The sequence below is a fragment of the Lonchura striata genome, chromosome Z, assembly GCF_050655825.1.
Source record: "Lonchura striata isolate lonStrDom1 chromosome Z, ASM5065582v1, whole genome shotgun sequence".
Classification (NCBI taxonomy): domain Eukaryota; kingdom Metazoa; phylum Chordata; class Aves; order Passeriformes; family Estrildidae; genus Lonchura; species Lonchura striata.
In genome coordinates, this window is record NC_140740.1 from 26,630,738 (window position 1) to 26,653,436 (window position 22,699).

The window sequence follows — 22,699 nt, forward strand, 5'->3', positions numbered from 1 at the left end:
GGGCTTTTCGTCAGAAAAAGAAAGGAGGGATTTAGCTTCATGACAAAGGTGTCAGCAATAGACTCCTCCTCAAATAACTGCATTTCATTAGGCTTGATCTCAGGTTTCAAGCAAGTCTTACAGAACTATTGTTAGAGCCATCTGTAAATGTAACATTGAGATACCCAAATTTTTATGGAAGTGCAAAAGATAGCAAACACTCCATGGAGTTTACAGTCTTACATAGAACGTCTGCAAAAAACAACAAGTGAAGGGAAATACACTTGTGGCTGTTTCCCCGAGTAGAAGCGGAGAAAATGAACTGATAAGTAAGTTCTCTGTTTTCACAGGAAAGGTGAAAGCTACTGATTGACCACAGTCCTCCTGTGATGACACAGCATCTTCCAAGCCAGACAGAGTTTTAAAGAGCCTTTAAAACCACAGCTAACATATAATTTCTATTAATGACTTCTGAAACTGTACTGAAACCCAGCCACAGCTGTATGGGAAACGTGGGCTGCAAATGGATGACAATGGAGGACTGTAGAAATTAACAAAATATAAAATCTGTGGTGTCACGCAATATCCCAGATTAAAAGACAATGAGTCTGATATTTAAAAATCTGAGTAGGATGGACAGTGGACAACCCTGCTCTGAAGGGTAGGATAGGAAAAAAGACAGTTCCACTGGGCAGGCAATGGAAAACTGCCCTCCTCAAGATGAAGCATGTCAGCAGAGGGGGGTATTTTTTCCATTCACCTTTGTCCAGTACAAGTGACCACATGGGGACATCATCCACTCATACATGATTGATTTGTATTTATCCTGACAGTTTGTTTCTTTCTGAGTGGTCCATTAATTTTGGCTTCAGGCAAAAAAAAAAGACAGTGCAAAACCAAAGAACAACAAACCAAACTTGCGTAGGGAATTTTGCTTTTGGATAAAAAGAAATATTTTACAATAAATACCAGGAAATACTTACAAATTCAGAAAAAATTTCATTACTATTCCAGATATAATGGGATATATTAATATGTATTAGGACAAAGTCTGTGTACAAATATATAATTTCACATGCTTTATAAAGTGGTTGTATCTCAAACTACTTACTTTACCTTTGAATGGATAGTAAAGATAACTTGTAATTTCTTGAAATATTGAAAGCTCAGAAAACCATGCTTTTTCTGAGCATGTTATCAGTAGACTAGAATAAACTGGGTGTGTTTTCTGTTCAAGATTCACCTACAGATAGTCTATGAATAAGTCAATACCACTATCAATTTTTCTTAATTAGGAGTCTTTTACCCATGAGGAAGAAAGAAATATAACTACATCTCAGAACTACTTCGCTCATGCTTCAGCCTGCTGTTGGCCAATTTATCTTTTTCAGCCACAGTTCTAAACAGCTTCTGGGGAAAGAACTCATTTGAAGAGTATGTACTTCTATTTTCAGAAGCAATTGTAAAAATAGCTTAGTAGGAATCTTATTAATAAGCTTTTGTTCTTTTATTGCTTCCTCAGAGTCAAGTATAACTCATGTATGTTGTTTCTTGCTATTTAAGCTATATAATGAAACTGTAAGTGATGTTTTAGAAATCTGTATAAAACTTCTGTCCTGAATTAAGTGGGCAATATCTGTTGCCATGTAGAACTGAGCTACTATTACATTTAGAAGACAGGAAGCTGTGCCTGCAGTCTGCCAGTAATTTACATTTTCACAGTCTTATTCTTCACTAAAAGAAATTAAAGAAATGTTTCTTTCCCTGCTATGTTGTGTGAAAAGCCCAAATGAAAAAAAAAAAGATTGATGGTATGCATGTGAATGTAGAGATCTGCCAAATCAGGCACACACTCTCATCCCTCCCAGGGGACAAAATGCAAAGTAGAGACTTCTAAAACCACTTGCCCTTTATAAAATGATACCATACCCACCAAACTAAAGTTTTACTCTCTTTCCTGGCACAACTAGCTCAGCAGACACAAAGTCATGACTTTAGAAAAAAAATATAAAAAAGCCTATTTCTTCCATTGCTACATTTATAATAAGTTTAAGCACAACTTGCCACAAGTTGAAAACTAAAAACTCAGGTTTTTGCTAAGTTCACACAATGTTCCTTTGAAAATAGTAAAGTAAAAATTTTGAAGTGCAAGTTAAGAAAGACAGAGGCAACAGTGTTTTACTCTACAGTGTAAAAGTGGTTCTTTAATGCTATTAAAAGCCTTGAATGAGGCTTTCAAGAAGCATAAAGAATTTACATAAAATTAAAAGACAGGAGATAACATATATTTTATATTCCATATTTACAAATCTGTAATTATTTTAAGGATTTAATTTTCTTCTCATGACTGCATGGATAATTTGAATTAGTCTAGTATGAAACTGATTCGGCCAACATGTAAGAAGCTAGATAGACATTGTGTCTTAACAGCCAGCCAAGAACTAGATAGCTAGCTTAAATTGGCCAGCTAGGTTTTCATCCTAGGCCATCTAGCTCTTGCTGAAAGACAGGTGTCTTGGCTCTGTTCTTAAATTTCTTCTGAGTGCCTTAAAAATGTGAATCAGGCATAAATCACCAATGAATGCACTTTTTGCCTGCATGGGAGTACAAACATTGACGGGTAAGAGCTGCAAGGGGTTTTGCTATATCAGAGCAACGCTAACTCCAAAATGTATCAAGTGATATCAGCTTAAGCAGTTTAAGGTGGAAAAATACATGTAACCACTGCCTGAATTTGGGACATTAACTGTATTTTATCTCCCTGAAAGTGCCCAGTTTCTGCCACATACACAAGCTGTATCTGACAGGCAAAAATCACAGACTCCTTACATAGACTCAATGCAGATGTTTTGTCTTCTGAAGAAAAAGCTTTTATCAAAAAAGTTACCTGAATTTATTGATTTTTCTTAAGGAGCATATGATAGAGAGGTGCCACAGGGATGATGCATGCTCAAAATCAGTGAGGTTCTCCTGAGCATCTCATCTGTTTGTGGCTCTTAGTCTTTCCATGGCTTTCAAAATATGCAAAACCAATCTAACTAACTGCAGCTTTCATTAAACAGAATGAAGTGAACAACATGGAATTAACCTGTGCATGGAGTAAGACATTTTTACCATTCATGTATAAAGCCTTTTGATTTTCAGAAAACCATGTGGAATATGAAGTATAACCAGGAAGTCATCTCTACAGCTGGCCTTCTTGACTTGTTTCTGGTGCCTAAGAGTTATGCATCAGTCACATACTTTATATTCTCCTACTGACATTGAAAATAGCAATTTGAAACAAAGCTGTCTAAATGCTTCAAAATTGTCAGGTGAGCTTCAGTGAAAAAGTTCCCAATTACTTACAGTGAGAACAAGGTAACAAAAGATCAAGAAGGTAAGTTTTACCACTAACCAAGCCAAACATAATCCAACACACTTCAACTATCTACAAAAGTTTATATTATCAATATGTTCCATTTCCTGGGCAGAGTTTCAACTGACAGTACAAAAATTAACATCCTTGCTTTTTTTTTTTTTTTTTCCCCTTACATCAGAGTCTTCTGATGCTACAGGATTGTAAGTTGAACAGAAAAGCATATTGTTAACTTTTAAGTTTCATCTCAGATCTCTCTTTCTCAACACTGACTCAGGATCACTCCACTCCCAAATCCTCCAGTGCACAGAAGAAGTCCTATGTTGGCTTTTCCTGTGTCAGGAGAAAGCTAACATAAGAAGGAAATGTCAGGAATGCTTATCTGGGAGTGAACTGCATTTCCCAGTGATCATTCGTAAAGGAAAGCTGGCATGAGAAGTATGTGTCTAAATAAAATATGTGAGAACACGGGAGTGAGGAAACAGGCAAACTTTATGTGAGGTAGGGTTTTCTCCTCTCCAGAGAAGATCAGAGCTGTAAAAAACTTTGTTTGTGTTTGTCCTGAACACTGGGCAGTATTCCCTATTGCCCTCATGAATTAAAAAATTAATAAAATATTTAAGCAGCATTTTCTACATCTGCCTGGAGAAAAGATGCTTTCCAATGGCTTAGCCTTGCTTGCTGAGCTGATGCTCCAGGTTGCAGTGTCTGCCAGACTAGGGAACTTGATTTGGAACAATGAGATCCAGTCATGCAGGGAGGAGATTAACTCACATCCATTATAACACCTTTTGAGGCAACTCATTAAATCAGTCTGTCTGTGAAGTCCAGCACACTTGATAGCATTAATCTAATGTCTCATCTCAGCCTTGAGGTTATCAGTGGACAGGTGTAATTACAATTGATTGAAAAGACATTTTCACAGAGGAGTTTCTGTTTCCTGGAATTCAGGCATTTCTGAAAATTTTTCCTGTGTTGCCCAGCCCAGTCATTCCAATCTTATTATCTCCTGGCAGGCATATGCAGCTTTTTAGTAACTTAAAATCAAAGTACGAAATCGGCAATATTCTGACAACAGGAAAACTATAAAGTTAATCTCAAAAGAGAAGCTCACATGGTCTTTTAATGACACTGTATATGCCTACTGCAATCTCCTACATCCTCCCTATATGTTGGGGAATGTGGTGAGAAGCTCCTGCTTGGTTCACTGTCACTCCAGCTGTGACACTGGACCGGTTGCTGCTTCTTGACATCTTCCCTTTTCTCTTCCTTGATGGACTCCTCAGAGTCAGAGGACAGCTCAACCACCTCTGGTGTCCTCTCAGCTAATGGCTTAACGTACCCAACAATGACACAGTTGTCTGAGGAAGAGCCACTGTCGTTTGAGTCAGCATTAGCCTGTAACTCAGTCTGCACCTTGGTTCTTTGGCTCCCTGAAGCAGAGTCCTCATCTGAACTTTCTGATGACTCCAGAGGAGAAGCTATGGTGGCACGAGCCTCTTCTGAAACGGAATAGGAAGGCCCCGGAGTTTCATCATCCCACGGGGCCTGGCCAAGACCAGGTACAGACAAACTATTATCGGGTCCTTGCGGGTACGCCACATCTGGAGAGATTGTAATAATGGATGAGTCTGAGTGGCTTCCTTCCTCATACGATGGTGCAGGACAGTCATAATTGGCGTGTTGATCGTAGGCTTCTAAGTTAAAAGGACAACGAGCAAAACTGATGAATTCGTGCAGGAAGTGTTCTGTCCGATTCAGCAAAAATGGCTTTAAATCATCAGCAAAGGCCTGACTTTCCAGATCGTACCTGGTTACGTTACTCATGATTATGTGCTGCACGATATTGATCAGGGACCCGTGGGCACCAAAGAGGACTGTGAGTTCTCGCTTCAGCCAAGGAACCAAGCGGTGAAGGCAAGCGGGGTTGCGGCGGAAGAACTCTGCCGAGATCTCTCGGTACCGGCCGCCGTCCTGAATGCTGCGGATGCGCACGCCGGTGCGGTACAGAGCCCTGCGGAAGCTGATCATGTCCTCCTCCTGAATCTGCCGCAGAGATCTGCCCTCCGCGCTAGCCTTTCTCCTGGAGGCCAGCCTCCTGATCATCTGCTGAATCTCTCTGTGTCTGTGCCGCGCTGGCTCGCTCGACAGCCCTTCAAACAACATCCCGTTATCCGGAGGGGACAGCATCCTTCGGGAAGGGGAACCGCGCATGCGGCGTTCCCTCGTTAAGGTAGTGCGATAACGAAACCTCCGGCCATCGGGGCTGGCAAAAGAACTTGTTTCTAAAGGGCTGAGTATGTACTCCTTGAAGTCATCTTCAGCACGAATCGTATGGAAAATGGAAAAAAAGGGCTGCTTGCAGAGCGGGCATTCTGCTTTGTTTTTTGACCATTCTTGGACGCAGCAGAAGCAGAACCTATGCAAGCAGCGGTCGAGATACGCAACGTTGTCAAATCTGTCCAGGCAGATGGGGCATTTGGAGTCGGGAGACGCATCTGTTGGCAGCTTACTGGTGCTGGCTTTTGGCGAAAAATTGCTATTTTCTGCAATGTCTCAGCTAACAGAAAGCACCTAGTGCCTCCTACATTTTAGGATTACCATTTGGCTAGTGAGGTCATCCCTGCAGCAAAGCACCTTGAATCATGAGTCACATCCTGACCTGTGAAGGATAGGCTGAGTTTATGCACTGAGATAAGGAGTTTTTCCAAGCAGATGCTCTGTGTGCATCTCATGTCTCTGTTCTTGGCTCTTAGCCGGAGTGTGCCCACAGGGTCCCAAATTGCAGTAGAGATTTGAGGGTCTTTCTCTTTCATTTTCTTTCCTCTAGTTCCCTGTAGTCTCAAGGACTGGTCTTAAGGAACCATCTCATCTTAATGTGAGCTGCAGGCAATTATCAGATGGCAGCATTGCTCACTGATGTGTGGATGGGAATTGAGTCAGAAATTCAGAAAGCAAAGGTTTAACTTCCACTACCATTTCTTTAAGCCACCCAGTTCTCACAATCTAGGAGCTATTTTACCTTATAAAATAATCATTTTCTAAGGGAAAAGAATGTTTTAAAAGAAAATTATTTATTATTGTCTAAGTAAAAACATAGACTCAGTCTCCTGGACATGAAAAGGGTCTAAATATACAGTCTAAACCAGCACCACAATAAAAAAGACCAAGTGTGTACACCATGCAGTCACTTACCAAAGGGACTGAATATTTGCAAAATCACATGCTCCTCTTGAGGATTTCTCTGGGTAGCATTTGGAAAGGAAGATAGAAAGAAATTCAGTATGATCTGCAGACTTTTATTTCTGGACATGGAATAATATTTAATATTCCCTGGAACAGGCTCTTCCATGCAAAGCCTTCAAGCTCTGAAATGCACTGCCTTCTACCACCTGTACATCCACCCATCCTTCCTCAGGCTCCTGCAGGGCTGCACATCCACTGGCTAAATGGTGCCCACATTAGCACCTTGACACCTTAAGCGTATCCAATGCTCGCCCTTTGGTTGGCTGATGGCAAAGAAGCAAGTTAAACTGGAAAGGTCAAGTGGAAATCTCTGAACAGAGTGAGCCATATTGCAGTCACCAAGTAAAGCGAGCAATGAGTTCTCAAGCTATGTGAAAACTGGGTCAAAATGGCCTGAAACAGAAGCTGTTAGGCAAAGTGAGAAACCAAGTTTGTTATTTCAAAGACGGTCCATGTGGCAATATCTGTGCCCAGGATGAGCTTTGCTTTTGCTTGCTCTGCTCAAGACTTACAGTTTTGAACTGTAAGCAGAGGTTGTATAAAGCAGATGCAAGCTGCATTGGGAACAGAAGCCATGTGCAAAACCAGGAAGGTGTGCAGGAAAAAGCAAAACCAACAATCCTAATAAAGGGAAGAAATTATATCACATGCTTTCACTGATAGGCAAGGACAGCATTGAAAACCTTCCACATTCACTAACAGGACACGTATACAGAACTTTTATCCTTCCAAGGATTTCATGCATATTGTCCTCTTAAGTCACAAAGTCTAAGCTTCCAGCCTGTCCACACTGTGACTAAACCTAATGCCTCAAAAGAAGAGCAATAAAACAAGAAGTGACTCCATCCTCCTCAGAGAAGGATGCTAGCAGGACAGTACTTACAAGAATCCCTGTAACATCCTTTGGTAGGCATTTCAGAACTTACAAAGGCGATGCTTTGTGATCCTGGGAAGCTTCTGGTCCTTCATTACAATATAGTCAGAGCACACAACACTGAGTGTAGAAATAGGGAACCTTGAAAAAAGAGATGCATGGCAGGTGTGAACACTATGAAGACAACCCATCCTCTCTCTAGTGGAATGTAATCAGAAAAAGCATTCCAACCCAGGACTGCAGGAACAGGTGTAAAATAATTGCAGAATCCTGCACTGAAAACTTTACCTGGAAATTTGTACAGAAATACTAAGGGGACAGTGGTTTTACTAGAAGCCTTAGCCAGTTACCCCAAATTATCTGTCCTTAAGTCTTGGAAAAAAACAGCCAGCACTTGTGAACAGGGACTGAAGTGACATCCACTGTAACAGCATCTTCTTATAAAGAGGATGAGCCAGGTTGAGTAGAGACCATAAGGGAAAGAATAACAAAGGTAATTCATATCCTATCTTGCCTCCATGGCAGCTGAGCTCTGCACACAGAAAGCCTTCTGGGTCCCCCTCCTCTGCTCCTTGTATGCAGTGGAAATGTTCTTTTTATTGTATACCACATTATTATGTTGCAGCTGGAGAAAGAAAAAAAAAATAAGCCATTTTTGTACTTGCCTATAAATGGTCAGGTCATGAAAGAAATAAATTGCAACAAATTATGAGGTCCTACTCAAACTGCAGCTCTCTGCAAGCAGAGAGTATTCCCAGGTAAGCAGCCACTTGCCCATTTAATTAATTTTCTTTTTCTGTTATTTGTAATTAAATATACTTTAGACATCTAGACATCCAATATGGAACAGCCTGGTTTTGGAAGCCAGCATGCTCTGTAACTGTGGCAAGTTCTCAGGCTGATGCTGCAAGGCATGAACTGCGCATTTAAGTTACATAAGCAACTTTCACTGGAGAATATATAAAATGTCAAAATCTGGTACTATGCCTTATGTTCCTCTGTTTCAGAGTTTAAAAGTTAAAAGCTGCTGCAAAACCACCAAAGGTTTTCAGTTGCAAAGGTACAATCTACCTGCTTTGAGCTTTAGATATTTGAGAAGCTTTTTAAGATGAAACTTGGTGATTTGAGAAGGTTAAAAGTTTGATTTTTTTATTTAATTTATTCAATTTTAGCATTCCTGGGTATTGGAAAGTAAGGTGTCTGCCCAGATTTCACAGGTTTAAATATTTTTTTTAATTCTGAGGCAAAATAACTTGTCGTGATATTCACAAAAAGGCAGTTTACAAATACAATCACATGTACTTTCCTTTACCGTGGACATGTGATTAAACTGGCTGCCAGCAAAACAGGCTGCTAAATGGTGAGAAGGTTTGTAATCAGCCTGAAATGTAAAAATCTATACCCTCTCTATCCAAATTTATACAGCATAGTACTACATAAAGAGATAACATAATCATTGAGCAGAAAGAAACCAATGAAATAAATGCAGTGAATACTTGCTTATCCAGTCACTAAATAAGGAAAATACAACCTAGATTGAGGGATGCAAAAATCGATAGTCCTTATTTTTCATATGATACAGACTATTATCCTACACTAGCTTAAACAGCTATGTGAAAATGTTGAAGTTACACTGTGCTGGAAGGAGAACACAAGCATACTCGTGCTGCGCCACATCATATTTGTTGTGTTTTAAAGGCAAGTTACTAATTTCTTGCAGGAGAAAAAAAATGAAAGCAGGAGAAAAAAGATGAGGGTGGGGCAAGAAGAGAATTTGAAATATAGAAATAGAGCGAACCCATTCTCTTCTTCAAGTTTCAAAGGCGTCCTCATTTGCATATCCATATCTGAAAATTGAAACCGCATGTTTACTTCTACACTTTTAGATTATGATATTGTTAAAATTTATAATGGTTCCAGAGTCTGAAGAGACACAACCTGGAGTCCAAGCCATCCCTGAATTACCAGCAGAACAAAACCTGTGTAGGGATACAGCAGCCAAGATCAGTATGCAGCAGCAGGTCAGCCCCTCAGCTTGGTCTGAGGTGCCTGTACTTCAGAGACTATAAAAATAGAAAGTAGCAGAAAGCACCAGCATTCTGTAGTGCTGCAGGTTAATGATATTCTGTTACAGCCATATGGATCAGTGTCATGCAGACACTAAGGAAGAAGGAGAAGGGGACACAGAGTGATGAAGAAAACTGAGACAAGAGAGTGGGAAAGCTGAGAAAGAGAAGAAGGGTAGCTGCATCTCCACTGGTCTCTGTGGCTATTGCACAGAGTCCAGAGGTCCTCCTGAAAATAGCAATTTAATATGCCCACACCCTAGGCCCAGACAGAAACACTGGTTCCAGTGTCTGCTCCCCACAGGGATTCCCTATCTGGCACATTCCCTGTCTGGTACTCTTTACAAAGAGTAAATCAAGCCCTGGCTGAGCATCCCATAATCCAAAACTAATCCCTCAGATTCCTTTGGACACCAGCCACCTTTTGTGCCTGATGCTAGACCCTGGGTAATGCAGGATCAGCTCCTTTTGGCCCTTCTCCTTGGCGCAGAAAGACCCTGGGTGCAACCTGTGCTGGTAGGGGGCTGTGTGGGGAGGAGCCTAGCAGGGCATAGCTTTGCAGCCCAACATGAAGCAGAGACATAGCCATACAGAGATACCAGAGTCAGAGAGCACTTCAGATTGGGTGAGGCACCCCTCTAAAAAGGGTTCAGGTTATGTGCAAAACTTGGTCTTCATTTATGCAGGCATATAGTAATGAGAAGAAGAAGATGGTCTGTGTACTGGTTTTGGCTTGGGTAGTGTCCACTTTCTTCACAGTGGCAGTATAGGGCTGGGTTTTGGATTTGTGATGAACACAGCAATATTTTTGCTACTACTGAGCAGGGCTTGTGCAGAGCCAAGGCCTTTGCTTCTCCTCACCCATCCCACCAGTAAGGAGGTTTAGAGAAGGAGAAAGGCACAAAGAATTTTGAGGGGACACAGCTGGGACAGCTGACCCCAGATAACCCAAGGGATATCCCAATCCCATACTTTATGGTGCCATGCTTAGCATATAAATCTGGGGGAAGAAGAAAGAAGGGGAGGAAGTTCAGAGTCAGGGCATTTTTCTTCCCAAGTCATCATTATACAGAATGGGGCCCTGCTCTCCTGGTGATGGCTGAACACCTGGCTGCCTATGGGAAGCAGTGAATGAATTCCTTGATTAGCTTTGTGTCTTGGTGTGACTTTTATTTTCACTATTGAAGTGTCTTTACCTCAACCCATGTGTCCCAGCATGCTGTAAAAGTGGAGTTGAAGGGGATTCTTATTGATAGATTTCTCGGACAAAAATGAAACCCAAACGCACCAATATTATATCTGGGAACTGTTTATTGATAAAGAAGGGTGAGTGTTCCCAGCGGAGCGGGACAGAGAAGAGGAAGGAGAGGGGAAGAAGAGAGACGGAGGGAGAAGCAGCAGGCAGGGACAGATCGCTGCCGCGGCCCGCCCGGGCAGATGGAGCCGGCAGCGGCGAGCGGCGGCAGAGCCCGCGCGGCTCCGGGAGCGGCGGCGGCGAACGGGGCTGGGAACGGGGCTGGGAACGGGACTGGGAACGGGGCTGGGAACGGGGCTGGGAACGGGGCTGGGAACGGGGCTGGGAACGGGACTGGGAGCGGGACTGGGAACGGGACTGGGAACGGGGCTGAGACACCGGGGCTGGGAACGGGACTGGGAACGGGGCTGGGAACGGGGCTGGGAACGGGGCTGGGAACGGGGCTGGGAACGGGGCTGGGAGCAGGGCTGAGACACCGAGGCTGGGAACGGGGCTGGGAACGGGGCTGGGAACGGGGCTGGGAACGGGACTGGGAGCAGGGCTGAGACACCGAGGCTGGGAACGGGGCTGGGAACGGGGCTGGGAACGGGGCTGGGAACGGGGCTGGGAACGGGACTGGGAACGGGACTGGGAACGGGGCTGAGACACCGGGGCTGGGAACGGGACTGGGAACGGGGCTGGGAACGGGGCTGAGACACCGGGGCTGGGAACGGGACAGGGAACGGGGCTGGGAACGGGGCTGGGAACGGGGCTGGGAACGGGGCTGGGAACGGGACTGGGAACGGGGCTGGGAAAGGGGCTGGGAGCGGGCCTGGGAACGGGGCTGGGAACGGGGCTGGGAACGGGGCTGAGACACCGGGGCTGGGAACGGGACTGGGAACGGGGCTGGGAACGGGGCTGAGACACCGGGGCTGGGAACGGGACTGGGAACGGGGCTGGGAACGGGGCAGAGACACCGGGGCTGGGAACGGGGCTGGGAACGGGGCTGGGAACGGGGCTGGGAACGGGACTGGGAACGGGACTGGGAACGGGGCTGGGAACGGGACTGGGAACGGGGCTGGGAACGGGACTGGGAACGGGACTGGGAACGGGGCTGGGAACGGGACTGGGAGCGGGACTGGGAGCGGGACTGGGAGCGGGACTGGGAGCAGGGCTGAGACACCGGGGCTGGGAACGGGGCTGGGAACGGGGCTGGGAACGGGACTGGGAACGGGGCTGGGAACGGGGCTGGGAACGGGGCTGGGAGCAGGGCTGAGACACCGAGGCTGGGAACGGGGCTGGGAACGGGGCTGGGAACGGGGCTGGGAACGGGGCTGGGAACGGGACTGGGAGCAGGGCTGAGACACCGAGGCTGGGAACGGGGCTGGGAACGGGGCTGGGAACGGGGCTGGGAACGGGGCTGGGAAGGGGACTGGGAACGGGGCTGGGAACGGGGCTGGGAACGGGACTGGGAACGGGTCTGGGAACGGGGCTGAGACACCGGGGCTGGGAACGGGACTGGGAACGGGGCTGGGAACGGGGCTGAGACACCGGGGCTGGGAACGGGACAGGGAACGGGGCTGGGAACGGGGCTGAGACACCGGGGCTGGGAACGGGACAGGGAACGGGGCTGGGAACGGGGCTGGGAACGGGGCTGGGAACGGGGCTGGGAACGGGACTGGGAACGGGGCTGGGAAAGGGGCTGGGAGCGGGCCTGGGAACGGGGCTGGGAACGGGGCTGGGAACGGGGCTGGGAACGGGGCTGGGAACGGGGCTGAGACACCGGGGCTGGGAACGGGACTGGGAACGGGGCTGGGAACGGGGCAGAGACACCGGGGCTGGGAACGGGGCTGGGAACGGGGCTGGGAACGGGGCTGGGAACGGGGCTGGGAACGGGACTGGGAACGGGACTGGGAACGGGGCTGGGAACGGGACTGGGAACGGGGCTGGGAACGGGACTGGGAACGGGACTGGGAACGGGGCTGGGAACGGGGCTGGGAGCGGGACTGGGAGCGGGACTGGGAGCGGGACTGGGAACAGGGCTGAGACACCGGGGCTGGGAACGGGGCTGGGAACGGGACTGGGAGCGGGGCTGGGAGCGGGGCTGAGACACCGGGGCTGGGAACGGGGCTGGGAACGGGGCTGGGAACGGGGCTGGGAGCGGGACTGGGAGCGGGGCTGGGAGCGGGGCTGGGAGCGGGACTGGGAACGGGGCTGGGTGTGGGGCTGGGTGTGGGGCTGGGAGCGGGGCTGGGAACGGGGCTGGGAGCGGGGCTGGGAGCGGGGCTGGGAGCGGGACTGGGAACGGGGCTGCGAACGGGGCTGGGAACGGGGCTGGGAACGGGACTGGGAGCGGGGCTGGGAGCGGGGCTGAGACACCGGGGCTGGGAACGGGGCTGGGAACGGGGCTGGGAACGGGGCTGGGAACGGGGCTGCGAACGGGGCTGGGAATGGAGCTGCGAACGTGGCCGGGAGCGGGGCTGGGAGCGGGGCTGAGGCACCGGGACCCACGGCGGCGGTGCCGCTGCGGGCTGGCGGCGGCAGCGCCCGCTCCGCCCAGGGGAACGCCGAGCGCCGGGATGCCGCGCCTCGGGCTGGAAGCGGCGGAGCCCGGCGGGACAGGCGCGCACAGGGAGGCGGGAGCGCAGGGAGCCCGAGGCGAGGGGCAGGAGGAGCGAGCCCCCGATCCCTCCAAGAAACCCAAGCAAAATGGCATTGGTCGTGTCGCGGTTAATTGCTTTGATGCGTTAAGGCTCCTTCCACAGCCCGATTTCCCAGGCAATTTTCCCCAGGCATCGGGGCATCTGCCCCACCAGCAAGTGGGGGTCACTCGCAGCCCGATCGTGGAAGTTTTCTCTGGCCTGATCAGCTGCCAGGCTGAGGCTCCCCGGGACAGGGCTTCCAACACGTGTACAGTCCTTTCCGTAATTTTTCCCCTCATGTGTATGACATGTTGAGACATCAATAAAAATCAAATTGGTCCCTTTCAGGTATGTGAATTTGTGATTTAGAAGGTACCACATAGTGATACAGGAATGCTAATTAATGAATCGCAACCCTGCAAGGATTTTTGTTTGGTGCTTGTGTGTTGCTAAAACTGAATTAATTGGCTTTACGTCCTGAACATGGAAGTTCAGCACATGCTTTTGTATGTGAATAGTCACCTTGAAATCACTGGTAACAACTGTCACAGTCGTGTCTGACACAGCTTCATGTCTGACACGGATTTGAAGCCTACTGAAGATGTTTATAGGGAGCATGATTTTTTAAATTGTGTGTTTTTATTTACTTTGATGGGATTATTTGCCCCATGTCAGGTGAGTAGTTTGTATGGATTTTGTATTTAGTCTTCTAAAGAAAGGAAAAGGGGAAGAACTTGAAATGAAGAGTGTGCTACAAATTTCTTTTTCTTGCAATAGGCACTTTTATCTGCTGCAAAAGTATATTGTCCATCCTCTGTTACATCTGAAAAATGATAACAGAGAACTCAGAGTGTGATTTCCTGCATTTGAGAGCCTTTGTAGCAATGTGGAGTGACAGCAGGATGACTGCAGCTAGTGAAAAAAGATAAAATATTATTATCAAGCTGCATAACGAGCAAATTATTTCACTTGCTTGGGTTTATTTTTTTATTCCTTTTGTGCTCTAATGCTGGCACTGAGCTTTTGGTACACAATAAAAACCAATATATCATTTCAATTAGAGTTCATAATTTTAGTAATTTTGATTACTTTGCTGCTTGAATCAGCACAAGGATAGAGTTGAAATATCATTTATATAATTTTCAATGGAGAACTATGAAAACCACTCTACCAAAAAATAGTTTGTGGAGCAAAAATATGTTCTACTAATGACTGTAATCAGTAACACGTAGTGTGTAAAAGTAAATGCTGTCTTTATCTGCTGGCCATGTTGTGCTCTTAGCTGCTGCAATTATTTCAAAATGAGTGGAAGAATGAGTTTTCCTTTTCCTTAGAGTGACTGTTGTCCTTCTCTTCCTATGTGTGATGTGTGCCACAGAGAAAGAAACTAAAGGAAGTTACTGTCTATGTTTTTACATCTCATCAAGTCCAGAAATCACTTTTAGAGCAATCCTGAATAGCCACACATCTGTACCCAGTTAAAAGATTATTATGACATTATTATTATTAGAAATCGCTGCAGCAACAACTTGCCAAATGAACCATTAAAAGCAAGCCAGAGTCATGAACCACAGTAAAATCAATTAACGGCTGCTTGGGGCAACATATGGTATTTGAAGGTCTTTATCTTCTTAACCATTTGTCTCTTCCAGTGTTTGTGGCAGAGCCCTCCACCTCTCTTTCATTTGAATGTAAAGAGCCATTTCAAAAACTGTAACTTCCTCTTAGTGACAAGCTCATTTAGTCGAGTGTCACTGTTCAACTGGACCTCTACTGACATGAAGAAGTTTGAATTAAAGGGAGAAAACAACTTTTACTACTGAGGAAAATTGAGTGTTCTTTCTGCTTTGAGAACTTCACTTGAGCCTTTTTGGCTGCTGTTCTGCCCTATTCCCTGAGCTTCCATTTCGTGGTTCCTGTTTTTGAGGCTGAAGTTTCAGATGACAAAAAACAGGGAGGTGGAAACCCAATTCCGTTAAATGGAGTTTCCACAGTTAGAGCCCACTGTGCAAACCCCGAGCAGCAGCTTGCCGGTGCCTCAGAGCATGTGCCAACACTGCCGTCTACCTTCCACAAAGGCTTTGTGCACTTCTGCTTCTAGGTTGCTTGTGTCCATGTGTTAACACAGCTTAGCGAAGCCTCTGTCAGCGAGTCTGACTTCTGTTTGGAAACACAGAATCATTTGAAGTGGTCACAGCGCGGAGGGATGGAAGACGGCAGCAAACAGTAGAGGAGATCTTAAGTGGCAATGCATCAAGAAAATTCACCGTCTGTGTTTGCACATAGGGAAATGAAACCCATCTGTCCAAACTCTTTCAAGGTATCTGGCAGCACAACAAGGCAGAAAAACAAATTCCAGGTCTGTTCAGTATTTCTAATGACAAAGCATTTGCGATGTCATTGAACAGGGTCTCCTGACATATCACCCCCTGATTTGTCTTTTGGGTTCAGTGTTGGATCCTACTTTCTCGTGTGTCTCTCTCTCCCTTACCCTTCTCTGTCTCATACCACAAATACATATTTTTTACTCTTTCCCTGCAAAAGTTGTACATTTTGCTTCTTGGTCTGTGGTGACCTGGGAGCTACTTGTCTGAAGTAGTCTGAAGTACTGTGTTTAGGTTTTATATGCACATGTTATCTGGTCATCTTGGGATTTCAAAACTTTTTATGGTTTCCATTCACTATGAACTTGCATTTGTTTACCAAAATCTGTATTTATATAGCATTTAGGTTACAGATGGTAGTGCATAAATAATAAAGAAGCTAAGGAATAGATATAATATTTGTATTATATATCTGAATATATAAAATTATTTTTAAAGAGGCAGAAGGCTCTATTAGGGCTCTAATTTGAAATTGCATAATTCCTCCATTTTTGAACAGCATGTAATACAGGAATGAAGTAATTAAGTTCAAGATTTCTGGGTGGTGTAACTTGTGAGAAATTGATGATGATGATACATTAAAGTGATTTAAATATGTATTTAGCCCAGAGTGGCCTGGCTAATTATTTTGTTTCTCGTTTTTGCTCATTTTCAATAGACTTCCTTAAATAATTCCACTATAACAGTAATCATGGAATCATCAGGGCTGGAAAAGACCTTCAAGATCATCAAATGCAACTTTTGATCCACCATACCCTGGCACTTAGACCATTACTCTATTTGCCACATCCAATCATTTCTTGAATACTTCCAGGGATGGTGACTCCACCACTTTCCTGGCAGCTTGTGCCAATGCCTGACCATCCTTTCAGTGAAGAAATCCATCCTGATGTCCAATATGGACTTCCCCTGGCACAACGTGAGGCTATGTCTTCTCCTCCTGTCAGTAGAAGCCTGAAAAACAAGCTGATCCCCACTTTCAGGCAGCTATAGAGAGTAATGAGGTCACCCCTGAGCCTCCTTTTCTGCAGGCTAAAAATCCCCACTCCCTCAGCCTTTCCTATAGAGCTTTACTTCTCTGGACACACTCCAACCCCTCAGTGTTCTTCTTGTAGTGAGGGACCCAGAACTGAACAAGCACTCATGGCACAGCCTCGCCACCATACAGGAGGACAATCACTGCCCTGGTCCTGCTGGCCACTCTGCTGCTGGAACGGGCCAGGATGCCACTGGCCTTCTTGGCCACCGTGAGGACACTGCTGGCTCATGTTCAGCCACTGCCAACCGGCAGTCCCAGGTCCTTTACCTCTGGGCTGATTTCCAGCCGCATTCCTCCAGCCTGCAGCTCTGCACAAGGTTGTTGTGACCCAGGTGCAGGACCTGGCACTTGGCCTTGTTTAACCTCATACAGTTGTCCTTGGCCAAGCAATCCAGGCTGTGCAGGTATCTCTGCCAAGCCTTCCTGCCCTCAAGCAGATGAACTTGGCATCATTTGCAAAGTGACTGAGGATGCATTTGATCCCCTCACCCAGATCATCAATGAAGATGTTAAACAGGACCTGCCCCAGCACAGATCCCTGGGAAACACCACTGGTGAGCAGCCACCAGCTGGATGCAGCACCCATCACCACCACTCTCTGCGCCTGGCTATCCAAACAGATCTTAACCTAGTGAAGATGCACTTGTCCAAGCCATGGGCTACCAGCTTTTCCAGAAGTATGCTGTGGGAGATGATATCAAAGACCTTGCTGAAGTACAGGCAGAAAACATCCACAGCAATTCCCTCATGCTCTAGGTGGGTCACCATTTCATAGAAGGAAATTAGGCTGATCAAGACTTCCCTTTTCTAAACCCATGCTGTCTGGGCCTGATCCCCTGCTGGTTCTGTACATGCCATGAGAGCACACTCAAGAAAATCTGTTCCATAACTTTTACTGGCACCAGGTTTAGCTGTCCTTTTATCAACCTTTTAATCAACATGTATCCATGGGTACCGCTTCATATTAATGAGATAAGGTTGCATTTGAAGGACAATCTTTTGTCTCCATAAAAGCAGCTGTTAGTGTGGCTGCATACCTGGGTCAATCAACTAATCATTTCATTAAAGGAAAGTACTCTTAGCTATGCTAATCAAAAGCATGCTTATCACAATTTTTCCAAACAACCCCACTGAAACCTAAACAAACAAACCACTTCAAGACTAATAAACCAGTCTTACTCTGATATATAAATTATGCTTTATTAAGGATTAAAAAGCAAAAAAAAAAAAAGATCTGAGGGAAATTTAATCAGCATTATGCATATATTCCTTTAGCCATCTTGGGTGATGTCATCTGAATGGTTAATGCTGCCTAAACATAGTTATTTGCTGTATCACTTTGAATATGACAGGAAACACAGGCTTTCTCCCCTGAACTTCATCTTCTTGGCTGAGAAGATGGTGGATACTGAACACTGAGACAAAGCCCTTCTTATTAAATCCCAGAAGCAGGCTGAGGGCGTTTCTATGTACTTCTTGACCTCTATGAACAAGCATATGAGCAGAAGCTGAAGAGAGAGAGTTTTAAAAAGGACAGGTGGAATATAACATTATCAGTGAACATCTTCATATACAGATTTTTCAGAGTGGTAGATCAGTGTATTAAAAAATGAGATAACTAGCTTTAAAACTTCATAGGTGTGGTTTAAACCCAGCAGGCAACTACCTACTATGCAGCTGCTTGCTCACTCCCCGTCCAGCAGGATCAGGGAGAAAATCAGAAGAGTAGAAGTAAAAAACCTTATGGGCTGATATAGTAACAGCTGACTAGGTAAAGCAAAAGATACACATACAAGCAAAACAAAACAAAGAATTCATTCTTCACCACTATCCAGAGGCAGGCAGTTGTTCAGCCATCTCCATGAAAGCAGGGTTCCACCATGCATAACAGTGACTTCAAAGACAAATACCCCTTGATTCCTTCTTCACCCAGCTTTATATTGAGCATGATACCACAGGGTGTGTGATACCCCTTGAATCCACTGATACCAGCTGTCCTGACAGGGTCCTTCTCCCAACTCCTTCTGTAGCCCCAGCCTCCTCCCTGGTGGTGTGGGTGAGGATCAACAAAGGCCTTGTCTCTGTGAAAACCCTGCTCAGCAGAAACAGAAAGTGCTTTATATTATCATCACTGTTGTAAGTGAAGCCCCAAACACACCCCCATACTGGCCAGTGTGAAGAAAACTACTCCAGCCAAACCCACTATATTTTCTACTCCTTACTGCATACAATTAATGTCATGCTGTAGTCCTACATGATTTAACAGAGTTTCATTGATACCCCCCATTCCCTCTCCATCTTTTGATATAATACACAGGTATCATTCCCTTAGTCTATGGATATCCCCTGCAGAAACCCACCAAATGTTTACATATGTCCATAGAATGTCAGCTGAATTCATCTCAGGGCCCATGAGCTGGGGGTCTGTCTGTTCTGCTGGTCACTCTGGAAAGGTTAGGAGAAGAGAGGTGAGGTGGTATGGCCAGCTCAGGTGAAGTCACTGCTGCATTTGCATCATGTATTGTAGGATTTGTCCTCCATTGGTTCATGTAGCCCTTATTACAGTAATTCTTGTAAACAAAACTCAAATAATGCGTTACAACAATTTAAAGGCACATCCATTACTATTTCCACCCCTGTGCATTTTGTGCCAGATTGAAGGGTTTAAGAGTGTAATGAACTCCTCATCTTGCTTCTAGTCTGGTTAGAAACAGGGGTTCCTGCTACAGCAATTACAGAGTCCACCACGGACCTCCATGGGATGCAGAGGGGAAGCCTGCCTGACCATGGTTTCACCATGGGCTACAGGAAAATCTCTGCTTCATCACCTGGCCCACCTCTTGGCCTCCCCTTCTTCTTCAGGGAAAGGACTTCTCACACTCTTCCCCTGTACTCATCCACAGGTCACAGTCCCTTTCAAGTTCAAGGGGCAAGTTCACACTGGAATTCCAACCTGTCCAGTACAGCAGCACAGACCTGCAATGCTGTGGCCACCTGCCAGGCCAGACACATCGTAGCTGTTATCAAAATGTTCCCAGGCACAGCAGAGTGAGATAAGAAGCATAGAACTACAGCAAACAGCCACCAACAAGTGCTGGATTGCAATACAGCATCAGGCAAGTGACCCCTGTGGGCAAACACTGGAGCCTGCTGATTAATAATTTAACAGTCATAGCTGCTGTAAGTTTAATCTAGCACATTCCAATCTAGTCTATCATAACTGGAGGTTTTTGAGCCCCACATTGGATCCAAAGACGGACTGCTGTGGTTTAACCCCAGCCAGCAATTAAACATCCTATAACTACTTGCTCACATCTCTGTGGTGGGATGGGGAAGAGAACTGGAAGGGTAAAAGTGAAAAAACTCATGGGTTGAGATAAAGACAGTTTAATAGGAAAACTAGAAGTCACACAAAGAAGCAAAGCAAATCAAGGAATTCATTCACTGCTTCCCATAGGCAGCCAGGTGTTCAGCCATCACCAGGAGAACAGGGCCCCATCCTGTGTAAGGATGACTTGGGAAGACAAATGCCCTGACTCTGAACTTCCTCCCCTTCTTTCTTCTTCCCCCAGATTTATATGCTAAGCATGGCACCATAAGGTATAGGATTGGGATATCCCTTGGTTCATTTGGGGTCAGCTGTCCCAGCTGTGTCCCCTTAAAATTCTTTGTACATCCTCAGTGTCCTCACTGGTGGGGTGGGCGAGGAACAGCAAAGGCTGCAGGAAAAGTTCAGCAGGAAAAAAAACATGTCTATGTTATCAGCCCTGTTTTCAGCACAAATTCAAATCACAGTCCAATAGTGTGACGAAAATTAGCCCTACCCCATCCAAAATCAGCACCTTCCCACTAGACTAGAAGGAGGTAATTTCTAAATCTCTATGGGGCCTTTAATCCCACTTCTGTGTTATGAGGGAGGTAAAAGTGGCTTCTTGCTTCTGCTATCATGCTGATATGACTTCAGGTCAGCATCAGGATGTGGAACTGGAAATGTTTCTAGGACCACTGATATTTACTCTAGCACTGAGATGTGACAGCAATACAGGAGAGAGGATACAGAGCATAGTCAAGACAGGCTAGAGAAGTAAAAGGTCTTGAGTGAGGCTCTCAGTTCTTTTAATATATGCAGAAACATCACACAGGTTTCTCAGTTAGCTAAGGGTCATGTCATAAAAAGAGAAAAGTGTTGTTCTGCCTTAGCCTGCTGCCACTGTTCAAGGTCCTTGTCATCAGCAGGGACATTATTGAGTGTTTCATCTCTCCTGTGGGCCTTGGACTTCAGGGACAAGAGAAAATGAACAGGCCTTGGTCCTTCAGAGATTTTTGCAGAAGCATCCCCGAGCATGCACACCAAGCAGCAGGCAAAGATGAAAGGAGAGAAATTCAGCTGCTGTTGCTGCTGCTGCTTCTTCATAGTCCTGCACAGCTCCAGCCTTCGGTGCAGCAAGGCAGCTTGGAAGGGATGCAGGGGAGTATTTTGCCATCTCGTGGCAGCTCGGAAGTAAAGCATTTCTATGTGATCACAAAGACTCACTGCCCAGACGGAATAAAGCCAAAAAAGAGAGATTTCCATTGAGCTGGATGCAAAGAGACACTTGGAAGATTTGCAGCAAAGCAAGCCTCACAACCCTGAACTGACCGGCACCTGCCCATGTGCAGCTGCAGGTGCACACCAGTGGTGGAACCTAAAATGGAGGTTGAGAAGATGACACGAAACAGGACCCAGCGTGGGGCAGGGTCAGAAACTATTTCTAACTCCTGCTCTTGGTGTCATGCTGCTGGAGATGCCCAGCTAGTCAAGGAAAGGAGTGGATAACTGCAAGCTGGTGAAGACTTCAACACCTCAGTGAGGACTAGGGCATACTGAAGCTGAGCTCTTCTGGTGTCGACAGCGAAGAATGATCCAGCCAGTCAGCTTTGGCTCGGAGAACATCAGCAGAGAGGAAGAGAGCCCGTTAGCACAGAAACCTTTGGAGGAGCACTGCTACATATCTATGACAATTTTCATGTATTTACAGAATAAATATTCTGTAAATATAAATATTTACAGAATAAAATGTAGCTGAGAGATGCTGAACAAACTTAGGAATTGAGCAATCTGAACCTTCCACTCACCTCCTTTCCCACAGGAGCAGCTGTTCCTGCTGTGACTGAGGGACCATTGTCCAAGGTGCTGGGCACACCAGAAAGAGGGCTAGAGGTTCTCGCTGGTCAGTGACTGGAGATCCCACTGTCAACAGTGTGGGAACTGCCAGTGCTGTGGCTGATGCTCAGGAAGACATGAGACCTCTCCACATTCCTATTCCCACAAAGCTGCTGGCAGGGAAAATTCCTGTTCCTGACCAAGGGACCCCAGAGGCCCTGATGGTAGAGCACAGAGGGCTAGGCTCCCCAAGAAAAGATTGCTCCCCAGCTTCAAGAGCTATGTGGGATGAGGTGCTGCCAAACTGTGTGGGCAGTGGCAGAGGAGCCACATAAGTTCTGCTCTTCACAGACATGTAGAAAACCAGCACCTCAAACCAGATCCATTTTACTTCTAGAATTGCTTCTTTTCAGCTCAGAAATCATAAACCCCTGTGAAGAGCCTAGAATGCCTTTCAAATATACTTTATATTTCCATGACCTAAAGATGAACTGTCCAAGTGGGTCCCACCTTGCCTAAGAGCTGACACTTGCACACAGCATTTATCGAGTTGACAGAGTACAACTATTTGTGATAAAAATCCCTCCTGTTATGCCAGCAATGGGAGTGGGTAATGGCCCTGATGCAAACAAAGGGTGCAGGTGCTCATCCAGCCACTGGGGCAGGATGGGTATATGTGCCCCAGGTGCACCTACTGGGGAACTGAGGCAAGTAAAATTAGTGAGTCTTGGCAC

The 22,699-nt window shown here is 45.9% G+C and overlaps 1 protein-coding gene and 1 long non-coding RNA gene across 2 annotated transcripts in view; both read right to left on the reverse strand.

Moving 5' to 3' along the window:
- Window positions 1-4,444: 4,444 nt before the first annotated feature.
- On the reverse strand, window positions 4,445-9,323 carry LOC110467767 (E3 ubiquitin-protein ligase Topors-like). Its single transcript, XM_085568004.1, has 3 exons — window positions 9,256-9,323; window positions 7,510-7,598; window positions 4,445-5,892 (listed from the first exon to the last, which is right to left on the reverse strand). Exons 1-3 carry the CDS (start codon window positions 9,321-9,323, stop codon window positions 4,460-4,462), a joined length of 1,590 nt encoding a protein of 529 aa, XP_085424130.1. The 3' UTR covers window positions 4,445-4,459.
- A 3,980-nt stretch (window positions 9,324-13,303) lies between these two features.
- The window catches only part of LOC146763741 (uncharacterized), a 59,492-nt gene continuing 50,096 nt past the window's right edge, over window positions 13,304-22,699 (reverse strand). Inside the window, exons 6-7 of the long non-coding RNA XR_014951464.1 lie at window positions 19,183-19,267; window positions 13,304-18,914 (exon numbers count right to left, since the gene is read on the reverse strand). This is a non-coding gene — a long non-coding RNA (uncharacterized LOC146763741). The remainder of the gene's footprint in view (window positions 18,915-19,182; window positions 19,268-22,699) is intronic.

Excerpts from the sequence above, each read along its gene's own strand:
- LOC110467767 (XM_085568004.1), bottom strand. The coding sequence starts at position 9,323 with ATGCGGTTTCAATTTTCAGATATGGATATGCAAATGAGGACGCCTTTG. Across the intron at positions 7,599-9,255 it reads AAACTTGAAGAAGAGAATGG|GTTCCCTATTTCTACACTCA; the intron begins GTTCGCTCTATT and ends TCTTTTTTCAAG. Across the intron at positions 5,893-7,509 it reads GATCACAAAGCATCGCCTTT|ACATTGCAGAAAATAGCAAT; the intron begins GTAAGTTCTGAA and ends CTGTTAGCTGAG.